Below are 20,825 nucleotides of genomic sequence, written 5' to 3'. Positions count from 1 at the left end.
CTAAGCTACCACCCATTTTTCCAGAACCCACATCAGATACTCTCTCAACTCCAACCAAAACCTTCCCATGGCCCATTGAATACATTTGCAACCTGGCCACAGCCTGCCTCATTCCCTCCACTCCCTAGCACTCCAGTGTTTTACCCCAAAATCACACTGTTTGCAGGTCATTGCTGTTTTTCTTTCCTTTTTCCTTTTCTTCTTTTTCCTTTTTTTCTTTCTCTTTCTCACTCTCTCTTTCTTTCTTTCGTTTTTTGAGGCAGAGTCTCACTCTGTCGCCCAGGCTGGAGTGTAGTGGCACAACCTTGGTTCACTGAAACCTCTGCTTCCCAGGTTCAAGCGATTCTCCTGCCTTAGCCTCCTGAGTAGCTGGGACCACAAGCATGCACCACCACACCTGGCTAATTTTTGTATTTCTAATAGAGACAGGGTTTTGCCATGTTGGCCAGGCTCGTCTCAAACTCCTGGACTCAAGTGATCCTCCCACCTCAGCCTCCTAAAGTGCTGGAATTACAGGTGTGAGCTACCGTGCTCAGCCCTGCTCTTGGTTTTCTTGAGGACTGCATGATACCTTCTCTTTTTGCCCTTAGAGGTACTACATGCTCTTCAAGTCTTAGGTCAAATTCAACTGCTTTCTTACACAGATCCTCTCTCTCACTGGCCTAGCAGTCAGCTGTTACCTGTCTCATGGCAACCGCCACAATGACTCTGAGGACTAGAGGCTGGTGCATATGTCTCTAGCTATGAGTTCCCTAAGACACCTCTGTATCTTCATGCTCAGAAATCCCTGGGTTATTTCCTGCAGTTTCTATCAAAGTAAAATGTCCACACTGCATCATTAGGGGCCCCCAAGTGGTCAGGATAAGGAAAGCCAGCTGGGCACAGTGGCTCTCACATGTCATCCCAGCTACTGGGAAGGCTGAGGCAGGAGAATGGCTTGAGCCCAGGTGCTTAGATGAGCTATGATCACACCACTGCACTCCAGCCTGGGTGACAGAGCAAGATCTCTAAAAAAAGTTCTGAGGGATCCAGAGAGGCTTCAGGGAGGAGGAGGACTTGAGAGAGACTGTCAGATGAAAGTCACATTTAGAGTTTATGAAGCACGTGCTCCATGTTGGGCATTATGCTATAGCAGTGAGCTTTCACATGGATCACCTCATTTACTTCTCAACACAGACCTACTAGGTAGGTATTTGTCTCTGTAGATGAGCAGAGTGAAGCTAAGAGCATCAACTGTCCAGTGTCACAGCTAGCAAGTGACTGGGCAGGAATAAGAGATACAGCTTGCCCTTGGAGATCATACATGCACTTCAAGTCTTGGGTCAAATTCAACTGCTTCCACACAGGAATCCTCTCTTTTGATGCCCTAGCAGTCATCCCTTACCTGTCTCATTGTAACTGCCACACTGATTCTGTGGCTCTCAAAGAATCCAAAGTCCAGCCTAAGGACTGAAGAATGAGTAGGTGGAGATGTACTGTGGTAATCAACGCATGAGGGAGACTGTACTGAGTCGGCCACAAACAGGATCCACCCAGGGCCTATCCCACACATCCCGAAGAGCAATGAAGCCAAACAAGGGGGTGCTGGGGACCCTTAGGCCGTAGCTGCAAGTACTCTGTGTCCCTAAGGCAGCACTCCTATGCTGACCTCCAGCTGCTGATGGGCTCTATGCGGCAGAGACAGCCCTCTGCACCTGCCAGACCTGGTGGCAGATGGCAGGTGACCTGGGGGTGAAGTGTTATGTATGGAGCAGGGCAGCTCCCTATCTGGGATCACTTTTCTTAGAGGAAGCCTCCTGCCTATTGTCCTGCTCCCGCACTTCCCTCCTGGGACCTGGCAACCTCAGGTGGGAAGGCCACATTGAGGCTGCAGGCTTGGTCAGGAGAAGCAGGACCCCGATGCGAAGGGAAATGAGGCTGGACGGCATACTTGTCACCTGCCCCAGGGCTAGTGCCCCTCCAAGCCAGAGAGCCCTCAGTAGGGCTGGTGAGAGTCACAGTTCTCCGCATGTGGCCAGAAAGTTGAGCAAGAGTAACCCAACCACAAAAGGTATGGTGCAAACCTGGAAACTTCTGAGAGCAAAGGGATACTGTTAGTTGTTAGGTGGGGGCCGCCCAGCAAAGCCAGGACGGTGGCGACCCTAGTCCAGAGTCTTCCACTTTAGCAAGGTAGAATCCATGGGCCCCAGAAGGGAACAGACTCCATCTGGGTCGCCTAAGCAGGTGGGAGAGGAAAACTCAACCAAAGTCGCGCCCCAGCCCTCTCAGGTCCCTGACTGAGGGCTCCCCTCTCCACCTCAGGCTGGGTGGTCCCCGCCTTCACGCTTGCTCCCACTTGTCCCTGGTTCTTGCTGGACTTGGCAGGTATTTGTTCCCTGCTCCTCCACGCTCTCACAGCACCGTGGCCACGTCGCTGGGAACGCCCCACCAGGCCAGAGACATTTTCCGTCTGGTTCTCGGCCGCGTCCTCAGAGTCTGAACAGTGCATGGTACACTGTGGACGCTCATTCGTGGAGCAAACGCCTGATGGATAATCTATCACTTGCTTTTCTAGTATGAATGGTCTATTTTAATGGGTCCAGCGCCTCTGCTGCCTTTTCCAGGGCGGGGAGGGTCTGTCCTCATCTCTGTGACCCCAGCTCCCAGCCCAAGTCCCGGCACAGAGTAAGTGCTCAACCACATTTTGGTAAATGAGTAAATGGAAGCGGCCCAGCAACCCTCAGCCAAGGAGCCACTGTGGGGCAGGTCAGGGCGGTTCCTGGTACAGGGTTTCCCACTAGCCTGGCCACCAGCTCTGCCGTCTCCTGGAAGCTGGGGGGGCCTCTGGGTAAGGGAGAAGAGTGGCCAGGACTTCTCTGCGTGTGCCCTGTGACGGTGGGACCGAGCCAGCGACTGGATTGAGGAACGGGAGGTTCTCCGAGGCTGTTTAGAGAGGCGGGAGCGGGAGCTGGTCCGGGAGGCTGGACAGACCATGTGAGGGAGGGCAGCCTGGGCACGAAAGCCAGGGCTGGGCGGCGCGAGGCCGGTGGGGAAGGCGGGCTGAGAAAGCCGGGATTGCCTTCTGGTGTCGAAGCCTGGAACTGCAGCAGGGTCCTGGGGCTTGTGTTCGGCAGCACTCGTCACACGCCCCGCCCGCAGTCCTCGTCTAGCTTTCTGCTGGCGGGCCGGGCGACGCTGTGCGCCAGCGTACGTGGGGCTCTGAGAACCCGGAAGTTACGTTTTAGGCCCGCGTCACGGGGGCGGGAGTCAGCTGAGCTGCCGGGGCGAGGTTGGGATCACCTGGGACCGGCTGAAGGGAGCCTGTGATCTTTTGTTGGGGGTGGGGCGGCGGGGAGTAGGGTGCAAGACTGCGCCAGATTCAAGGGCGAGGACTGCCCGATTATCTCGCTGTATAAGGCAAGAGCAAGAGGATCCTCAGGATTTTAAAGAGGAGGCGAAGGTTGCAGGTTCCCAGGATCTGTCAGAGGCTGGGGAGTTATAGCTTCCATTCTGGGGCGACGGGGACCCCGGGGGGGAGCCCTTTTGTAATCCCCAGACCCCGGCCAAAGGGCCCAGAGGCCGGGCACCATGGCGTCCATCCTGGATGAGTACGAGAACTCGCTGTCCCGCTCGGCCGTCTTGCAGCCCGGCTGCCCTAGCGTGGGCATCCCCCACTCGGGTAAGGAAGAGGAGGGTGCCGCTGCCCCTTTCAGCTCTCCTAGCATTTGCGTAGGAGCAGCGGGGAGGGCAGCTCCAAGAGCTCGAGGTCATCCCCTGGGCCATGCCTTCCGGGTCTAGGCCCCTGATTCTCCTCAGGCTCTCTTGGCCCCCAGCTGGTGGATAGTCGAAGTTTGAAAGAGCAACGGGAGCAGCGGCGTGATCTAGGCTCTACCGCTAGGGTCCTTTTGAGAGGGAATTGGGGCCCAGATAAGGAAGTACGCATCTATAGGGCGCAGTTGGGCTGTTGGGAGAACTTAGAATGGGCTCCCGGCTTCTGCTGATGCTTTTCCCATCAGGCCTCTTCTGGAGGTGGGAGGGAAGGAATGGGCAAAGAAACTGGTGAAGGCGGAATATTGCAGAGGAAGAAGGGAGGGTCCCAGAGGGAATTCTGTCGCGGAATAGGGGAAAATGGAGATTAAATCTTTTTGACCTTGGCTATAGCTGGGTGCAGCCTGGAGTTTGGGGACGTTTTTTGTAGAAAGTAGTGAGTCTCCCGGAGAATGAGGGCACAGGGGGCCCTGGGGAATTGTTCCAGTGAGTGGTGTTAACGAATTGCAGCTGCTTTCACTCTAGTCTTTACCCTCATTCAGTGCTCAAAATATCCCAGCACTTGCCAACTCTACACTGAGGCCCATTACCGCATGGGCAGGGAGAGGGGTAGAGAATGGGGCTATACTACTTCAGTTAAGCTGGGATTGCTGGGCCAAAGACCTGATAAGGGAGAATGCCCAGACCACCAGTCCCATCCCACCCCCACCCAGCCCCATTACCTCTGGGAGCAGGTACATCATGCTGTGACAGCATCTTAAGGGTTCAAAGAATCAACCCCTCACTGCTGTCAGAGTGTGGAAAGAGCCCCAGACCTCTAATGTAAAGGTGACCAGCAAACGACTTGATATCAAACTATTTGTTAACCAAGGTCCTGGGGATAGGAATATGTCAGGAAAGTGGCGAGGAGCACTGTGGTGTTTTTTCTGCCTCTCCTTACGCTTCATCTCTCTCTTCCGTAGCTAATCTTGTCATTCCTTACCTGTAGGGTATGTGAATGCCCAGCTGGAGAAGGAAGTGCCCATCTTCACAAAGCAGCGCATTGACTTCACCCCTTCCGAGCGCATCACCAGTCTTGTCGTCTCCAGCAATCAGCTCTGCATGAGCCTGGGCAAGGATACGCTGCTCCGGTAATCCAGGGCTCACAGAACTTAGGAGTAGGGACTAGAGAGGTGTTTGGGGACTGTTAACTCCCGGGGCCTTTCTTCTATTCCAGGCAGGTAAAGCAGTGAATTTGGAGTTTTCAGGAAATATCCTATCCCTTTCCAAAGAGAACCAATACAGGGTAGTGGTTGAGAATCTGGCCTGGCAGGGCATGGTGGCTCAAGAATCTGGCCTGGCAGGGGGTGGTGGCTCACACCTATAATCTCAGCACTTTGGGAGGCCCAGACAAGAGGATCACATGAGATCAGGAGTTTGAAACTAGCCTGAGCCAAATAGTGAGACACTCATCTCTACCAAAACAAATTTTTTAAAATTAGCCAGGTGTAGTGGTGCAGTCCCAACTACTAGGGAGGCCGAGGCAAGAGGATCAGTTGAGCCCAGGAGTTCAAGGCTGCAGTGAGCTGTGTTTGCACCACTGTACTCCTATCTCTTTAAAAAAAAAAAAAAAAAAAAAAAGCCCAGGCGCAGTGGCTCACACCTGTAATTCCAGCACTTTGGAAGGCTGAGGAGGGTGGATCACCTGAGGTCAGGAGTTCCAGATCACCCTGGCCAACATGGAGAAACTCCATCTCTACTAAAAATACAAAATTAGCCATGTGTGGTGGCGCATGCCTGTAATCCCAGCTACTTGGGAGGCTGAGGCAAGAGGATCAGTTGAGCCCAGGAGTTCAAGGCTGCAGTGAGCTGTGTTTGCACCACTGTACTCCTATCTCTTTAAAAAAAAAAAAAAAAAAAAAGCCCAGGCGCAGTGGCTCAAGCCTGTAATCCCAGCACTTTGGGAGGCCGAGACGGGCGGATCACGAGGTCAGGAGATCAAGACCATCCTGGCTAACACGGTGAAACCCCGTCTCTACTAAAAAATACAAAAAACTAGCCGGGCGAGGTGGCGGGCGCCTGTAGTCCCAGCTACTCAGGAGGCTGAGGCAGGAGAATGGCTTGAACCCAGGAGGCGGAGGTTGCAGTGAGCTGAGATCCAGCCACTGTACTCCAGCCTGGGCGACAGAGCGAGACTGTCTCAAAAAAAAAAAAAAAAGAATTATCCTGGCTGGGCGTGGTGGCTCATGCCTGTAATCCCAGCACTTTGGGAGGCCGAGGCAGGCAGACCACCTGAGGTCGGGAGTTCAAGACCAGCCTGGCCAACATGGAGAAACTCCATCTCTACTAAAAATACAAAATTAGCCATGTGTGGTGGCGCATGCCTGTAATCCCAGCTACTTGGGAGGCTGAGGCAAGAGAATGGCTTGAACCTGGGAGGCAGAGGTTGCAGTGAGCTGAGACCATGCCACTGCACTCCAGCCTGGGTGATAAGAGTGAGACTCTGTCTCAAAAAAAAGAAGAGTTATCCTGGAAAGCTGGGTTTGGGGGTGAATAAAAACCAGTTAGAGCTGTATCGATTGACTAGTGGGATGTTCATGAAATATCATTAATTTACAAATTAAGACACATAGACATATATGCAATATGAAGGCATTTTTGTAATAACAGCAACAAAACCACCCTATTTGTGTTATGAATATGAAAAAAGATGTTAACATGAGTTTTCTCAGTTGGGAATAACAGGAGTTTGAGAAAAAAATTAAGTCATTCTTTACACATCTTTGCGTCGATTCTTTATTTAGAACAAGCATATACTTTGGAAAGACTTTCATAAGGAGAATATAAACAGGAGTACTCCTCAAGGTTTTTGTCAGGATGGACTGAGATAATACTAGACTGATGAAGCTTTCGGCATGGGGCTTGGTATGCAAAAGTGCCCAGTACCTATGAGCTGCTCTTCGTTGCTCCCTTCTTACCCAGCGGTCTGGGATATCCCTGCCTGTCTTCCCAGATGCGCTGGAGATCTTTTGGTTTTCTCCCCCAAGGCTGATTGATTCTTCAGTGGAGATTTTTTGAGCAGACAGGAAAAACTTCTCCTTAGTGATTTCTCAAAATAAGGTGAGGGAGCTTGCAGAGCTGAGAGGGTTTTTTGTTGTTTTTTTTGGTTTTTTTTTTTTTTTTGAGACAGAGTCTTGCTGTCGCCCAGGCTGCAGTGCAGTGGTGCCATCTCAGCTCACTGCAAGCTCCGCCTCCCAGGTTCACACCATTCTCCTGCCTCAGCCTCCCGAGTAGCTGGGACCACAGGTGCCCGGCTAATTTTTTGTATTTTTAGTAGAGACGGAGTTTCACTGTGTTAGCCAGGATGGTCTCGATCTCCTGACCTCGTGATCCGACCACCTCAGCCTCCCAGAGCGCTGGGATTACAGGTGTGAGCCACTGCGCCTGGCCTGTTTGTCTTTTTTTTTTTTTCCCCTTTTTGTGGAGAACATGGTCTTGCTATATTGCCTAGGCAGGTCTCAAACTCCTGGGCTCAAGCTATCCTCTCACCTCCCTAAAAGCTGAGATAACAGGTGTGAGCCACTGCACCTGGCAAGAGAGTTCTTAAGTAGGGCCCAGGGTACTCCATAGGCAGAGCTTCTGTATTCAGCAATTTTTTTTTTTTTTTCAGATAGGGTCTCACTCTGTTGGTTGGAATGCAGTGGTGCAGTCTCAGCTGACTGCAACCTCTGCCTCCCAGGCTCAGATGATCTCCCACCTCAGCCTCCGGAATAGCTGGGACCACAGGTGTGTACCACCACACCTGGCTAATTTTTTTTGTATTTTTTGTAGAGATGGGATTTCACCATGTTGCCCAGTCTGGCCTCAAACTCCTGAGCTTAAGCAATCTACCCGCCTCGGACTTCCAAAGTGCTGGGATTACAGGCCTGAGCCACTGTACCTGGCCTGTATTCAGCATTTTATGCGTAGATGTAGATTTCAGGGAAGAAAGTCTATGGCTTTTATCAGATTATTAAAGAGGTTCATGATCCAAAAAAGGATCTTCCCTTCTCTAGAGTGATGGTGATGCTTGTCCCCACAGCATTGACTTGGGCAAGGCAAGTGAGCCCAACCACGTGGAGCTGGGACGTAAAGATGACGCAAAAGTTCACAAGATGTTCCTTGACCATACTGGTAAGTGACAGTGGAAATCCGCGGAGGAGGCCTCTGGTCAGTCACTGCCTGGGTAGGTGGGCTCTGAGGGTGGTGTGGGGGCCAGGAGGAGGCTGAGAGTGGGAATGGCAGCATCCACTGGGGTGCCATGCTCTCCCCACTCCAGGCTCTCACTTGCTGATTGCCCTGAGCAGCACGGAGGTCCTCTACGTTAACCGAAACGGACAGAAGGTACGGCCACTAGCACGCTGGAAGGGGCAGCTGGTGGAGAGTGTGGGTTGGAACAAGGCACTGGGCACCGAGAGCAGCACAGGCCCCATCCTGGTCGGGACTGCCCAAGGCCACATCTTTGAAGCAGAGCTCTCAGCCAGCGAAGGTGGGCTTTTCGGCCCTGCTCCGGATCTCTACTTCCGCCCATTGTACGTGCTCAATGAAGAAGGGGGTCCAGCACCTGTGTGCTCCCTTGAGGCTGAGCGGGGCCCTGACGGGCGTAGCTTCGTTATTGCCACCACTCGGCAGCGCCTCTTCCAGTTCATAGGCCGAGCAGCAGAGGGGGCTGAGGCCCAGGGTTTCTCAGGGCTCTTTGCAGCTTACACGGACCACCCACCCCCATTCCGTGAGTTTCCCAGCAACCTGGGCTACAGTGAGCTGGCCTTCTACACTCCCAAGCTGCGCTCCGCACCCCGGGCCTTTGCCTGGATGATGGGGGATGGTGTGCTGTATGGGGCATTGGACTGTGGACGCCCTGACTCTCTGCTGAGCGAGGAGCGAGTCTGGGAGTACCCAGAGGGGGTAGGGCCTGGGGCCAGCCCACCCCTAGCCATCGTCTTGACCCAGTTCCACTTCCTGCTGCTGCTGGCAGACCGGGTGGAGGCAGTGTGCACACTGACCGGGCAGGTGGTGCTGCGGGATCACTTCCTGGAGAAATTTGGGCCGCTGAAGCACATGGTGAAGGACTCCTCCACAGGCCAGCTGTGGGCCTACACTGAGCGGGCTGTCTTCCGCTACCATGTGCAACGGGAGGCCCGAGATGTCTGGCGCACCTATCTGGACATGAACCGCTTCGATCTGGCCAAAGAGTATTGCCGAGAGCGGCCCGACTGCCTGGACACGGTCCTGGCCCGGGAGGCCGATTTCTGCTTTCGCCAGCGTCGCTACCTGGAGAGCGCACGCTGCTATGCCCTGACCCAGAGCTACTTTGAGGAGATTGCCCTCAAGTTCCTGGAAGCCCGACAGGAGGAGGCTCTGGCTGAGTTCCTGCAGCGAAAACTGGCCAGTTTGAAGGCAGCCGAGCGTACCCAGGCTACACTGCTGACCACCTGGCTGACAGAGCTCTACCTGAGCCGGCTTGGGGCTCTACAGGGTGACCCAGAGGCCCTGACCCTCTACCGAGAAACTAAGGAATGCTTTCGTACCTTCCTCAGCAGCCCCCGCCACAAAGAGTGGCTCTTTGCCAGCCGGGCCTCTATCCATGAGCTGCTCGCCAGTCATGGGGACACAGAGCACATGGTGTACTTTGCAGTGATCATGCAGGACTATGAGCGGGTGGTAGCTTACCACTGTCAGCACGAGGCCTACGAGGAGGCCCTGGCTGTGCTCGCCCGCCACCGCGACCCCCAGCTCTTCTACAAGTTCTCACCCATCCTCATCCGTCACATCCCCCGCCAGCTTGTAGATGCCTGGATTGAGCTGGGCAGCCGGCTGGATGCTCGGCAACTCATTCCTGCCCTGGTGAACTACAGTCAGGGTGGTGAGGTCCAGCAGGTGAGCCAGGCGATCCGCTACATGGAATTCTGCGTGAACGTGCTGGGGGAGACTGAGCAGGCCATACACAACTACCTGCTGTCGCTGTACGCCCGTGGCCGGCCAGACTCACTGCTGGCTTATCTCGAGCAGGCTGGGGCCAGCCCACACCGGGTGCATTACGACCTCAAGTATGCGCTGCGGCTCTGTGCTGAGCATGGCCACCACCGTGCTTGTGTGCACGTCTACAAGGTCCTAGAGCTGTACGAGGAGGCTGTGGACCTGGCCCTGCAGGTAAGCCAGTGCGTCTTCACTCCAGCTGGGAGAGGGACCCAAAGAGCAGCAGCTTTAGATGTGGAAGGGCTTGGGAGGCTGTGGCTAGAGGGTGTTGGCTTCCCTTGCAGAGAAGGAAGGTTAAGAGCTGGACTGTTACGTCAGATTTGAATTCTGGCCATTTCACTTACTAAGCTGTGTGACCTTGGGCTAGTTTCTGAACCTCTCTGTGCTCAGATTATTTGGCCACAAAAGGGGGTCAGTGTTATAGTACATTTACCTCATAGGGGTGATAAAGTTCTGTGTATGAAAAGTACTCAGGGCCGGGTGTGGTGGCTCGTGCCTGTAATCCCAGCACTTTGGGAGGCCAAGGCAGGCGGATCACAGGGTCAGGAGTTCGAGACCAGCCTGACCAACATGGTGAAACCCCATCTCTACTAAAAGTATAAAAATTAGCCAGGCATTATGGTGCACGCCTGTAATCCCAGCTACTCAGGAGGCTGAGGCAGGAGAGTCGCTTAAACCTGGCAGGTGGAGGTTGCAGTGAGCTGAGATCACACCATTGCACTCCAGCCTGGGTGAAAAGAAAAGAAAAGAAAAGTACTCAGGGCAGGTGTGGTGGCTCATGCCTATAATCCCAGCACTTTGGGAGGCCAAGGTGGGCGGATCACCTGAGGTCAGGAGTTTGAGACCAGCCTGGCCAACATTGCGAAACCCTGTCTCTACTAAAAATACAAAAATTAGCTGGGTGTGGTGACCCGCACCTGTAATTCCAGCTACTTGGCTGAGGCAGGAGAATCACTTGAACCTGGGAGGAGGAGTTTTCAGTGAACCGAAATCGTACCACCACACTCCAGCCCAGGCAACAGAGTGAGATTCTGTCTCAAAAAGAAAAAAAGAAAAGTACTTAGAACAGTGCCTGCTACATACACGTTAGCAGAAGAGGAAGGTGCTGATTTACACTTCTCAAACCATGAATTGTCACCTGCCTTAGCATCACATGAAGTGCTATTTAACATGCAAATTCCTAGGCCTGAACTCAGGACTTACTGAATCAGAATGTCTGGGGGTGGGGCTCAAAAATTTGTATTTTGAATATGTTTCCTAGGTGATTTCTTTCTCTTTTTTTTTCTTTTTTTTGAGATGGAGTCTCGCTCTGTCGCCCAGACTGGGGTGCAGTGGCCCAATCTTGGCTCACTGCAAGCTCCGCCTCCCAGGTTCACGCCATTTTCCTGGCTCAGCCTCCCGAGTAGCTGGGACTATAGGTGCCCGCCACCACGCCCGGCTAATTTTTTTGTATTTTTAGTAGAGATGGGGTTTCACTGTGTGAGCCAGGATGGTCTCGATCTCCTGACCTTGTGATCCGCCTGCCTCGGCCTCCCAAAGTGCTGGGATTATAGGCGTAAGCCACTGCGCCTGGCCTCCCAGGTGATTTCTAACTTCACTAAAATTGGAGCCCTACTACTCTTAAGTAGCTTTTACATAGCTGTGGCAGGGGCAGGCCCCCTTGCTTCCGGGAGTGCTGGGAATCCTGCCTCGGGGTCTCTCCTCGGCCATCTCTCTCTCCCATAGTCTCCATGCTGGGCAGGAAGGGGCTTGGCCCTAAAGCTCCTGCTCTCCCCACAGGTGGACGTGGACCTGGCCAAGCAGTGTGCAGACCTGCCCGAGGAGGATGAGGAATTGCGCAAGAAGCTGTGGCTGAAGATCGCACGGCACGTGGTGCAGGAGGAGGAAGATGTGCAGACAGCCATGGCTTGCCTGGCTAGCTGCCCCTTGCTCAAGATTGAGGATGTGCTGCCCTTCTTTCCTGATTTCGTCACCATCGACCACTTCAAGGAGGCGATCTGCAGCTCACTTAAGGCCTACAACCACCACATCCAGGAGCTGCAGCGGGAGATGGAAGAGGCTACAGCCAGTGCCCAGCGCATCCGGCGAGACCTGCAGGAGCTGCGGGGCCGCTACGGCACTGTGGAGCCCCAGGACAAATGTGTCACCTGCGACTTCCCCCTGCTCAACCGCCCTTTTTACCTCTTCCTCTGTGGCCATATGTTCCATGCTGACTGCCTGCTGCAGGCCGTGCGACCTGGCCTGCCAGCCTATAAGCAGGCCCGGCTAGAGGAGCTGCAGAGGAAGCTGGGGGCTGCTCCACCCCCAGCCAAGGGCTCTGCCCGGGCCAAGGAGGCCGAGGGTGGGGCTGCCACGGCAGGGCCCAGCCGGGAACAGCTCAAGGCTGACCTGGATGAGTTGGTGGCCGCTGAGTGTGTGTACTGTGGGGAGTTGATGATCCGCTCTATTGACCGGCCATTCATCGACCCCCAGCGCTACGAGGAGGAGCAGCTCAGTTGGCTGTAGGAGGGTGTCACCTTTGATGGGGGTGGGCAGTGGGAGCAGCGGCTTGAACCCACTTGGGAAGGCTGCCTCCTAGGCTCTGCTGAGTCATCTTGCAGTTGCCACACTGTGACCATGTTGACGGGAGTAGAGTAGTGCTGTTGGCCAGGAGGTGTCAGATGTGAGTGTATTCTGCCAGCTTTTCATGCTGTTCTTCAGAGCTGCAGTTATGCCAGACCATTAGCCTGCCTCCTGGTAGAGGCCCTTTACCTGGAGAAGTCAGAAATCTGACCCAATTCCACCCCTGCCTCTAGCAGCTCTTCTGTCCCTGTCATTCCCCATACACATCCTGTTCACCTTCTCGAGAGAGAGAGCACCTTCTGTCTGTTCACTCTGTGGCCTCTGGAACTCCAGCTCTTCTGCCTCAGAAGAAGCCTTCTCTTCCACCTGCCTGTAGATGTCCCAGAAGTGAGAAGGCAGCCTTCGAAGTCCTGGGCATTGGGTGAGAAAGTGAGGCTAGTGGGGGCATGCTTTTGTGCACACTGTCTGGGGCTCCAGTGTGAAGGGTGCCCTGGTGCTGAGGGCCTTGTGGAGGATGGTCGGTGATGGCGATGGAGGTGGAGAGCATTAAACTGTCTGCACTGCACTGGTGGCTTTGTGTCGATGCTGGGCCAAGTGGTGTGTGAGTGATCTCCAGGCGGGGCTGGAGTGTCACAGGGAGGCTGCCAGGCCCTACGTGCCCCCACGCCTTGGCACACGGTCCTTCACCTTGTCCCCCAACTCTTCCTCTCCAGGGCTCATTGGGGATTGCAGCCAACCAGCCTGAATTGGGAAGCAGGGGCAGTTCTTCCCTTTGGCCAGCAGATGGTGCTGCTCCCCACAGAATCCTTTGCTTTCCGGCAACTGTGAGCAGTGATTTCTGTCACTCTGTTAGTGCTTGCTTCCTCCCTGCTTGTCCCAAGAATTTTCTTGGAGTCAGCCGGGTGTGGTGGGTCACGCCTGTAATCCCAGGACTTTGGGAGGCCAAGGTGGGCGGATCACGAGGTCAGGAGATCGAGACCATCCTGGCTAACATGGTGAAACCCCATCTCTACTAAAAAATACAAAAATTTAGCCGGGCGTGGTGGCGGGCGCCTATAGTCCTAGCTGCTTGGGAGGCTGAGGCAGGAGAATGGCGTGAACTCGGGAGGCGGAGTTTGCAGTGAGCTAAGATCATGCCACTGTACTCCAGTCTGGGCGACAAAAAAAAAAAAAAAAAAAAAAAAGAATTTTCTTGGAGTCTCCACTGTCTAACCATAACTTGAAGCCCCTCATTCTTCCTCCCTCGAGTAGCCGTCAGGCATGCTAGACTTTGCTTGCCCCTCTGCCAGTTTGGATCCCTGCCTTCCCCGCTCCTGCCTGGCTTTAAGACAACCCTGCCACTGTCTGCCATTTAACCACAATGTTGAGGCCCAGCATGAAGGTGAAACTGCTGTGGCCTGTATCCATGGCATTTGGCAGATATGTTTTCTCATCTTGCTCCTGTGACCTGCTCCTCCCCACAAATTACACATCTTTAGTTGTGGCTAAATCCTAGGGAGTCCTGGAGTGTGGCCTCCCCGTGACATCAGCAAAGCACCCTTTGCCCCGTGGACTGGTGTTCACAGTGCACTGCCCAGCTCTGTGGGTGTGATCTATCAGCTGGCAAAACAGTTCCTGCAGTTAGGCCAACATTACTGGCCACTGCAGGCTGCTTTCCCCTCTTCCTAGCCAGGCATGGGGTCTCACACTTGTAGTCTTAGCTACTTGGGAGGCTGAGGAAGGAGGATGGCTTGAGCCCAAGAGGTGAAGCTGCAATGAATTATGAATGTGCCACTGCACTTCAGCCTGGGTGACGGAGCAAGGACCCTCTTTTTTTTTTTTTTTGAGACGAAGTCTTGCTCTGTCACCCAGGCTGGAGTGCAGTGGTGCAGTTTTGACTCACTGCAACCTCCGCCTTCCAGGTTCAAGGATTCTGCTGCCTCAGCCTCCTGAGTAGCTGGGATTACAGGTGCACATCACCACGCCTGGCTAATTTTTGTATTTTTAGTAGAGATGGGTTTCACCATGTTGGCCAGGCTGGTCTGGAACTCCTGACCTCAAGTGATCCGCCCACCTCACCCTCCCAAACTGTTTGTATTACAGGCATGAGCCACTGTACCCAGCCAGAACCCTCTTTTTTTGTTTTGTTTTTTTAAAGAATTTTGTCTCCTGCAGTATAGGTTGAACTTTGCTGCAGAATTCCCTAACTACTAGAACAAGAGGATCTCTTCATGGCCTCTGTTAGCTGAGAGGGCTAATGGGAAGCTGCCCGTTTTTGATGACCCCCTCAGACTCCCGTCTTCCTCCAAAAGCAGATGTAGGGGAGGGGTCCCATTGAGTAGAGCGCATCCTAATTCTGTTCTTCGCACTGTCCCGGGAGGTTTGGAGGGCTCCTGCTTCCTTCTCCCCATGTGGCCTAGGCTCCCCTTACACCTACCATAGTCAGCTGAGGGCCCAGGGTCTTTGTCCCCCGACTGTGAGTATAAAGCTTAGCTTGCCTCTGAAGGGGTCACTTTCTTACTTAGAGAAAACAGACTGCGGCCTCTGTCTTTGCACATAATGAGTGCCTAATACATGTTAGTTAAACAAACACTGCCCTATTGCTCCCTGCTCCCAGAAGGCTTGGCTGAAGCAGCCTGGGACACCCCTGCCCCTTCTGTCTTCTCCCAAGCCAGCCCATCTGGTCCTAGGCTGCTTCCTCTTTCCTGGGAAAAGGCCCCAGGCTTCCCTGGCAGGGACAGAATAGGGTTCCGGTGAGTCAGGGCAACGGGAAGCCACAGCTCTTAGATCCCTGGAAGCCAAGCAAGACCTGGAATGGAGAGTGGAGCGGAGGCCCTCAGGACTTTGGCCCTAAGCCTGGGGGAGGGCCAGAGGGGGGTGGGGTGGGGGAGCAGCTGTGTGGGCAGGGGCCAAGATGAATGAGCTACTCCTGGAGCGGTCACTGGAAATAGGAGGAGTGGCCACAGGCAGTGACGCTGGGACCAGGGCAGGAGGCCTGTAAACAAGGAAGCCACCTGGGGGAGACGCAGGGCGGTCACTGGTCCTGGGGAGCAGGTGCTTCCTGAGGCCCGCCCTGGAGAGGGCCCTGGGGGCCGCCCCGCCGAGTCTGCAGCAGGCGCTAGGAGGCGCCGTCGACCGGCTTCCAGAGCCCACCGCTCCCTATCCTGGCTCCCGGGTGTGTGGCCGCCGGAGGGTGTGCCGGCCGAGTCCCAGGCCCTGCTGGCCCGGCCTCTCCCTCCCTTCTGTCACCGCAGCCGACTGACCAAGGGCACCAGCCCTGGAGAGGGCTCAGGGCTCAGCCTGGCCAGCTCGGGTGTGAGCTCATTCCCCGAGACCACCAGTTCTAGTTCCTGCCCCTCCCCCAAAGGCTCGGGTCGCAGGCTGGGGCCTGGCACCCACCCCAAAGGTTGGGAGGGGGCTCCGAGGCCATCAGGCTCCAGGCCGCCGTTGGCTCTGCCCCCTGGCGCCAGGGAAACAAAGGTTAGGGGCCCAGAGGGAGTTATCTGGCCCCATCCCCACCGGGTGGGGGAAGGGGGACAAGAGGGGGCGCAGTTCCCCTCCGCTCTCCCAGCCTTACTGATTCTTCGAGACACTTTCACAGGCGGAAATTCCCAGAGGTCAGAGGAGGGAAACGGTTAATTCCTTTTATTCAATGGGTCCCCCCTACACGCCTCCCCCCAACTTCCTCCCTCCACTTCCCGCCCCCCCCTGTGTGAACAGGAAGTGGAGAGGAAAAGGCTCTGAGCGGAGCAGCTGGGAGCAGGAGGCAGGGAGTGGGCGGCGGGCTTGGTGCCAGCCCTGCCCCTCATGCTTAGTTGCCGGAGGGCCAGGCCAGCCGCGGCCTGGGAAAGAACCTGCAGCCCCGCTGGCGAGTGACAGTTGAACCGGGAAACAGCAATGTCCATGCCCCCTTTCCTTAACCTGCTCCCAGGTTACAGGCTGCTGTCCTCAGGGTGCCAGACATCTTCTGCTCAAGAGCCAGCTGCCCTGGCCACCGCAACCCCACCTCCACCACCAGGCTGGGCATCCCGAGGCTGGCAGGCATCTCTTCAGGCAGCCGCCAGTCCTGGCACTGGCTCCCTCACTCAGCCCCTTGGCCCTGCCAGCCCTTTGAAGCTCACGCAGTGCTTCCTGTTTGGGGCGGGCGATGCCAGGGCCCCTCCCCCACCATTGTTCTAGAGAGACCATAGGTCCATCTGTTGCCCCATGGTGGGGCCCCTAGGCAGTGCCACACGGGAGCAGCACCACAAAGGACCCTGCTGGCAGCTTTGCTTATGTGGGGTGAGACTGGGCCCTGTAGCAGGTTGAGGGTGAATGGTGGTCAGAGGCAGGCCTGGGGCAGGCAGTGGGACAGGATGCTAGAAAGTTCTGGTGTTGGGGCAGCTGGAGCCCTCAGCTTTTTCCTCCTCCTGGAGCATGGAGATGATATTCAGGGAGCCATGCATGCTGAAGCCACCAGGAGAGGCCACCATTCTCATGCTTGGATTCCCAAAAGGAAAACTGAGGCAGAGGGGCAAACTTTGGTCTAGGATGGCCAATAAAAGGGCCACAAAATAGGGTGGTCATTTCAAGGGGATTGGCCCCTCTCCAGATGCCTGGTAATTGGGTGCTTTCCTCTCCCTGAGCAGCTTTACCGTGGCTCAGCTTTCACCTTGAACCAGCCCTTACTGAGCAGTCAGAAACCATACTGTGAGGTCAGGAGAGATTGCACGGCCTTAGTTTGGTGGCCAGCAACCCATGTCCACTGAGAATAAGCTTGGGCAGAGAAAAGGGAAAGGGGCACTGGTCTGGCCCCCAGGAAGGTGGCTGCTGCTTCTGGTTCCCAGGCTGCTGTGACCAAAGGTCTGTTTGTGTTTGCCAGGTGCAGAGGCAGGTGCCTGCAGCTCCCCTTCCCTCCATGGCATGATCTCCCAGTTCTGACCCTTGACCTGCTCCCTCCCGGCATCCCCATAGGGCTGGAAGGTGAACCCCACTTCCCTCACCAGGTCCTCTGGTTTCTCTTCCCAGGCCAGGACCTAAACTGTTCACAACTCCCAGCAGGCCAGAGCTGCAGAGACCTCAGATAGAGACTGTAAAGTGCTGTGGCAGCCTTGTTCAAATAAAAACGTTCATGAATGTCCAGTACTTGAAATTGATATGCTGAGATTCTCCAGTGGAAACTGGGCTGGAGGCACACACACCCCTGTTCGCTCAGCCTGTTCTCCTCTCCTATCTCAATCTCTCTCTCTCTGTTTTTGTTTTTGTTTTTGTTTTTGTTTTTTTTTTTTGAGACGGAGTCTCACTCTGTCGCCCAGGCTGGAGTGCAGTGGCTGGATGGCGGCTCACTGCAAGCTCCGCCTCCTGGGTTCACGCCATTCTCCTACCTCAGCCTCCCGAGTAGCTGGGACTACAGGCGCCTGCCACCACGCCCGGCTAGTTTTTTGTATTTTTTAGTAGAGACGGGGTTTCACCGTGTTAGCCAGGATGGTCTCGATCTCCTGACCTCGTGATCTGCCCGTCTCGGCCTCCCAAAGTGCTGGGATTACAGGCTTGAGCTACCGCGCCCGGCTTTTTTTTTTTTTAAATAGAAACAACACCTTGCTGTATTGCCTAGGCTGGTGTGCAGTGGCGCGAACATAGCTCACTGCAGCCTTGAATTCCTGGGCTCAAGTGATCCTCCTGCCCCAGGCTCCTGAGTAACAAGGACTATAGACACCACACCTGGCTAATTTTTATTTTTATTTTTTGTAGTGACGGGGGTCTTGCTAGGTTGCCCAGGCTGGTCTTGAACTCCTGACTTCAAGCAGTCCTCCCACCTCAGCCTCCTAGAGTGTTGGGATTACAGGCCTGAGCCACTGTGCCTGGCCCCCTAGCCCAATATCTATAAGATGCCAGGATGCCCAGGAACCCAGTTTGAAAGACACCGTGCTGCTGATCCCACCTCCTGACTTTACAGCTGCTGAATTGCAGAAGACAAATTGGTAGCTAACAGGAGGCTCCATCCTGGATCCTGCCCCTGTGCATGAGATTCAGCCTTGACTAACGGTGTTCCCATGCTGGTTGTGAGCAGGGCATCATCCTAGGTCCTTCTTTATACTCGTTTTCCATCTCCAGCCAAAATGGGTTGAACTGAGGAACAAGGACATACTCTGTAGAAAGGCAAGTGCAAGTCTCTGCTCTGCCCCTACCAGCCATCAGGCTAATCAAGCCCTTAGAACCTCAATTTCTTCTCCTGTAAAATGGGAATAACTGTTACAGACCTGGAAAGGCTCTCGCGAGGCTGAAATGAGAGCGGTGCCGCCCATCTGTCAAGGTAGCCCGGGGCCTGGCGCCCAAGCAGCCCCAGGCACTTGCCCTCTTCCTTTTTACTCTGTGCCTCCTTTCTGTAGGCGTGGGACCCTGAGACCTGTCCCAGCCCTTCCCTCACAAGGCCCTCTGACTTCTTCAGATACCAGCGTGGGATTGGAAGAAAGAAGCTTGCTTGAGTAGATTTTTCTGGTTTCTTGATGAATGGCAATTCTAATGAAAAGAGGTTCAGGATGAGAATGAGAGGAAGCCCACAGGCATGTAGAATATGGCCACAGGTGGGACAAGAGTGCTTCCTTGGGATGGGGGGCTTGATTCCCTGAAGGAAAGGAGACAGGGCACTACTCCAGCGCAAGGAGTCTCATGGGACAGGCCAAGGGGGCTGGGCAGACACCATGCTGGCCGCTGATCAGGCATGACTCCTCTGCCAGCCTGCCCTCGCAGGCCAGCCCAGAACTTGCACAACAGTCGGCCTGGCTGGCACTCTCCCGGGAGCTTCAGGAAGTCCCCCTTGTCCTCCCCTTGACCTTTGACCCCTTGGGCCTGCTGCCGACCAGACCAGAGTACGAGGCAGATGTTCTCTCTTTTACCTTCTGTTCCTGGTCTTTCCCTCTAAGGCTGGAACTCAGAGATACCTCAACCCCCCACCTTCCAGCTCATCCTTCCCCAAGCTCTCAGCATGGACCAGCTGGAGCCTCCACTGGGCTGCTCTCCACGTGAGCCAGTGTGGATCCTTGGCCACAGCCAGCAGGACACATGCAAGTACCCTGATTCCAGACATCCTCACAGGTGTCCTGCCCGACTACCTCCCTGTCCCAGGCCCCAGCAGGTGAAGCAGGAACAGCAGACAGAGCCTCCTTCCCTCCCCGGCATCCTCTGAACAGCCGAAGTTGGAAGAACCCTAGATATTGTTCCACATTAAACTATGCACGCCTCGTGGCACTCAGTTTCACAATCAAATAACTCCCTCTGGTTTTCTAGTGGAATTTTTGCTTTTATTTTATAGGGTTTCTTGGCTTCTTTTTTTTTTTTTTTAAGCAATCAGTCTAAATTTGTCATCACACATCCCCCATTTCCGCCCCTAAGGGCCTCCTTTTCATCCCCTGGAATCTGGAAACCATATGTGTGGGCAGAAACCCCCCAGCATCCCCCACTGCACCCTGGCCCAGCCTGGCCTCCACAGGGACAACCGTGTTAGCTGGGGAAGAGTCTACACTCCACACTGGGGCTAGAAAGGGAGTTTCTCTTTGGACCTTCCCAGCTCAAGCCATGGAGAAGCCGTGTGGTCTAGTGGTTAGGGCTAGAACAGATGGGTTCTGTTCCTGGCAATCTCTTTGACTAACACCAGAAGCCTGGGAAAGTCCCCTTAACACCTAAGGGACTCAGTTTCCCCACCATCTGAGGGGCTCAGAGTTTCACCAGCTAGCTCATCTCCTACCTGCCTTGGTGGAAAGAGTTTTTGATCTGGAATTTCTGCTATGTCACTTACCAGCTGCTTGACCTTGACAAATTGCTTAACCTTTCTGAACCTCAATTTCCTCATCTATAAATTAGAGACTATTATTGTACCTACCACCTGGCTATTGTTGGGATTAAATAAGAAAACATATTCTCAAGGGCCTCGCACCAGACGTACTGTGAAAGCTCAAGAAGCAGGCGTTGTGATTGTTAACAATAAGTAGAAAGGCACAGAGAGGTGGGAGTGTGTTCTCACGAGTCTGCCCTGAGCCAGACCTGTCTGCCCCTGTCTCTCCTGCTCTGGCTGCCTTGTCCGGACCTTCCCTGGGCCTCCTCTGCTCTGGAAGGCAAGGATGCGTTACCAGTCATTGTGGATCAGTGCTGAGTCCTGGCTGCTCGTCCCTGTCTCCATGACGACCCCAGCCCCTCCCCTCCTTCCTTCCTCAAGAGCTTTCTGTTTACTGTAAACAGCTGCCCCAGCTCAGCCCTAGCTGATCCCCCCACACCCAGGGCCAGCCAGACCCTCTCTGAACCCAGCCTGGCCTGGTGTGAAGGTCTGCACACTGCTTCCTGGGCTCCACAAGGCCTCAGACAAACTCTGTGTTTCCACCTTGGCTGGGAGGGGAGAGGGAGGGGAGAGGAGGAGCGGAGGGGCCTGTTACCTCAGACCAGGGCAGCCAGGGCCTCAGAGACAAGGAACAGATGGGGCGTAATGGAGGAGGACCACACCAAGAGAGTTTGGTGGAGACATCTCTGGCTTGGCCTTAGACTGACCCGGGGTTCAAATCCTGGCCTAGATT

At 54.7% G+C, this 20,825-nt stretch overlaps 1 protein-coding gene across 1 annotated transcript; it reads left to right on the top strand.

Moving 5' to 3' along the window:
- Nucleotides 1–3,217: 3,217 nt before the first annotated feature.
- Nucleotides 3,218–12,868, top strand: VPS18 (vacuolar protein sorting 18 homolog (S. cerevisiae)). Its single transcript, XM_011989300.1, has 5 exons — nucleotides 3,218–3,658; nucleotides 4,736–4,877; nucleotides 7,808–7,899; nucleotides 8,045–9,915; nucleotides 11,521–12,868. The coding sequence occupies exons 1-5, from the start codon at nucleotides 3,568–3,570 to the stop codon at nucleotides 12,244–12,246; spliced, it is 2,922 nt and encodes a 973-aa protein (XP_011844690.1). The 5' UTR covers nucleotides 3,218–3,567; the 3' UTR covers nucleotides 12,247–12,868.
- The last annotated feature ends 7,957 nt before the right edge of the window (nucleotides 12,869–20,825 follow it).

The sequence above is a fragment of the Mandrillus leucophaeus genome, unplaced genomic scaffold (assembly GCF_000951045.1).
Source record: "Mandrillus leucophaeus isolate KB7577 unplaced genomic scaffold, Mleu.le_1.0 Scaffold35, whole genome shotgun sequence".
NCBI classification, from domain to species: domain Eukaryota; kingdom Metazoa; phylum Chordata; class Mammalia; order Primates; family Cercopithecidae; genus Mandrillus; species Mandrillus leucophaeus.
The sequence above is the reverse complement of the archived record's forward strand: the minus strand, read 5'-3'. Positions and strand labels throughout refer to the sequence as shown.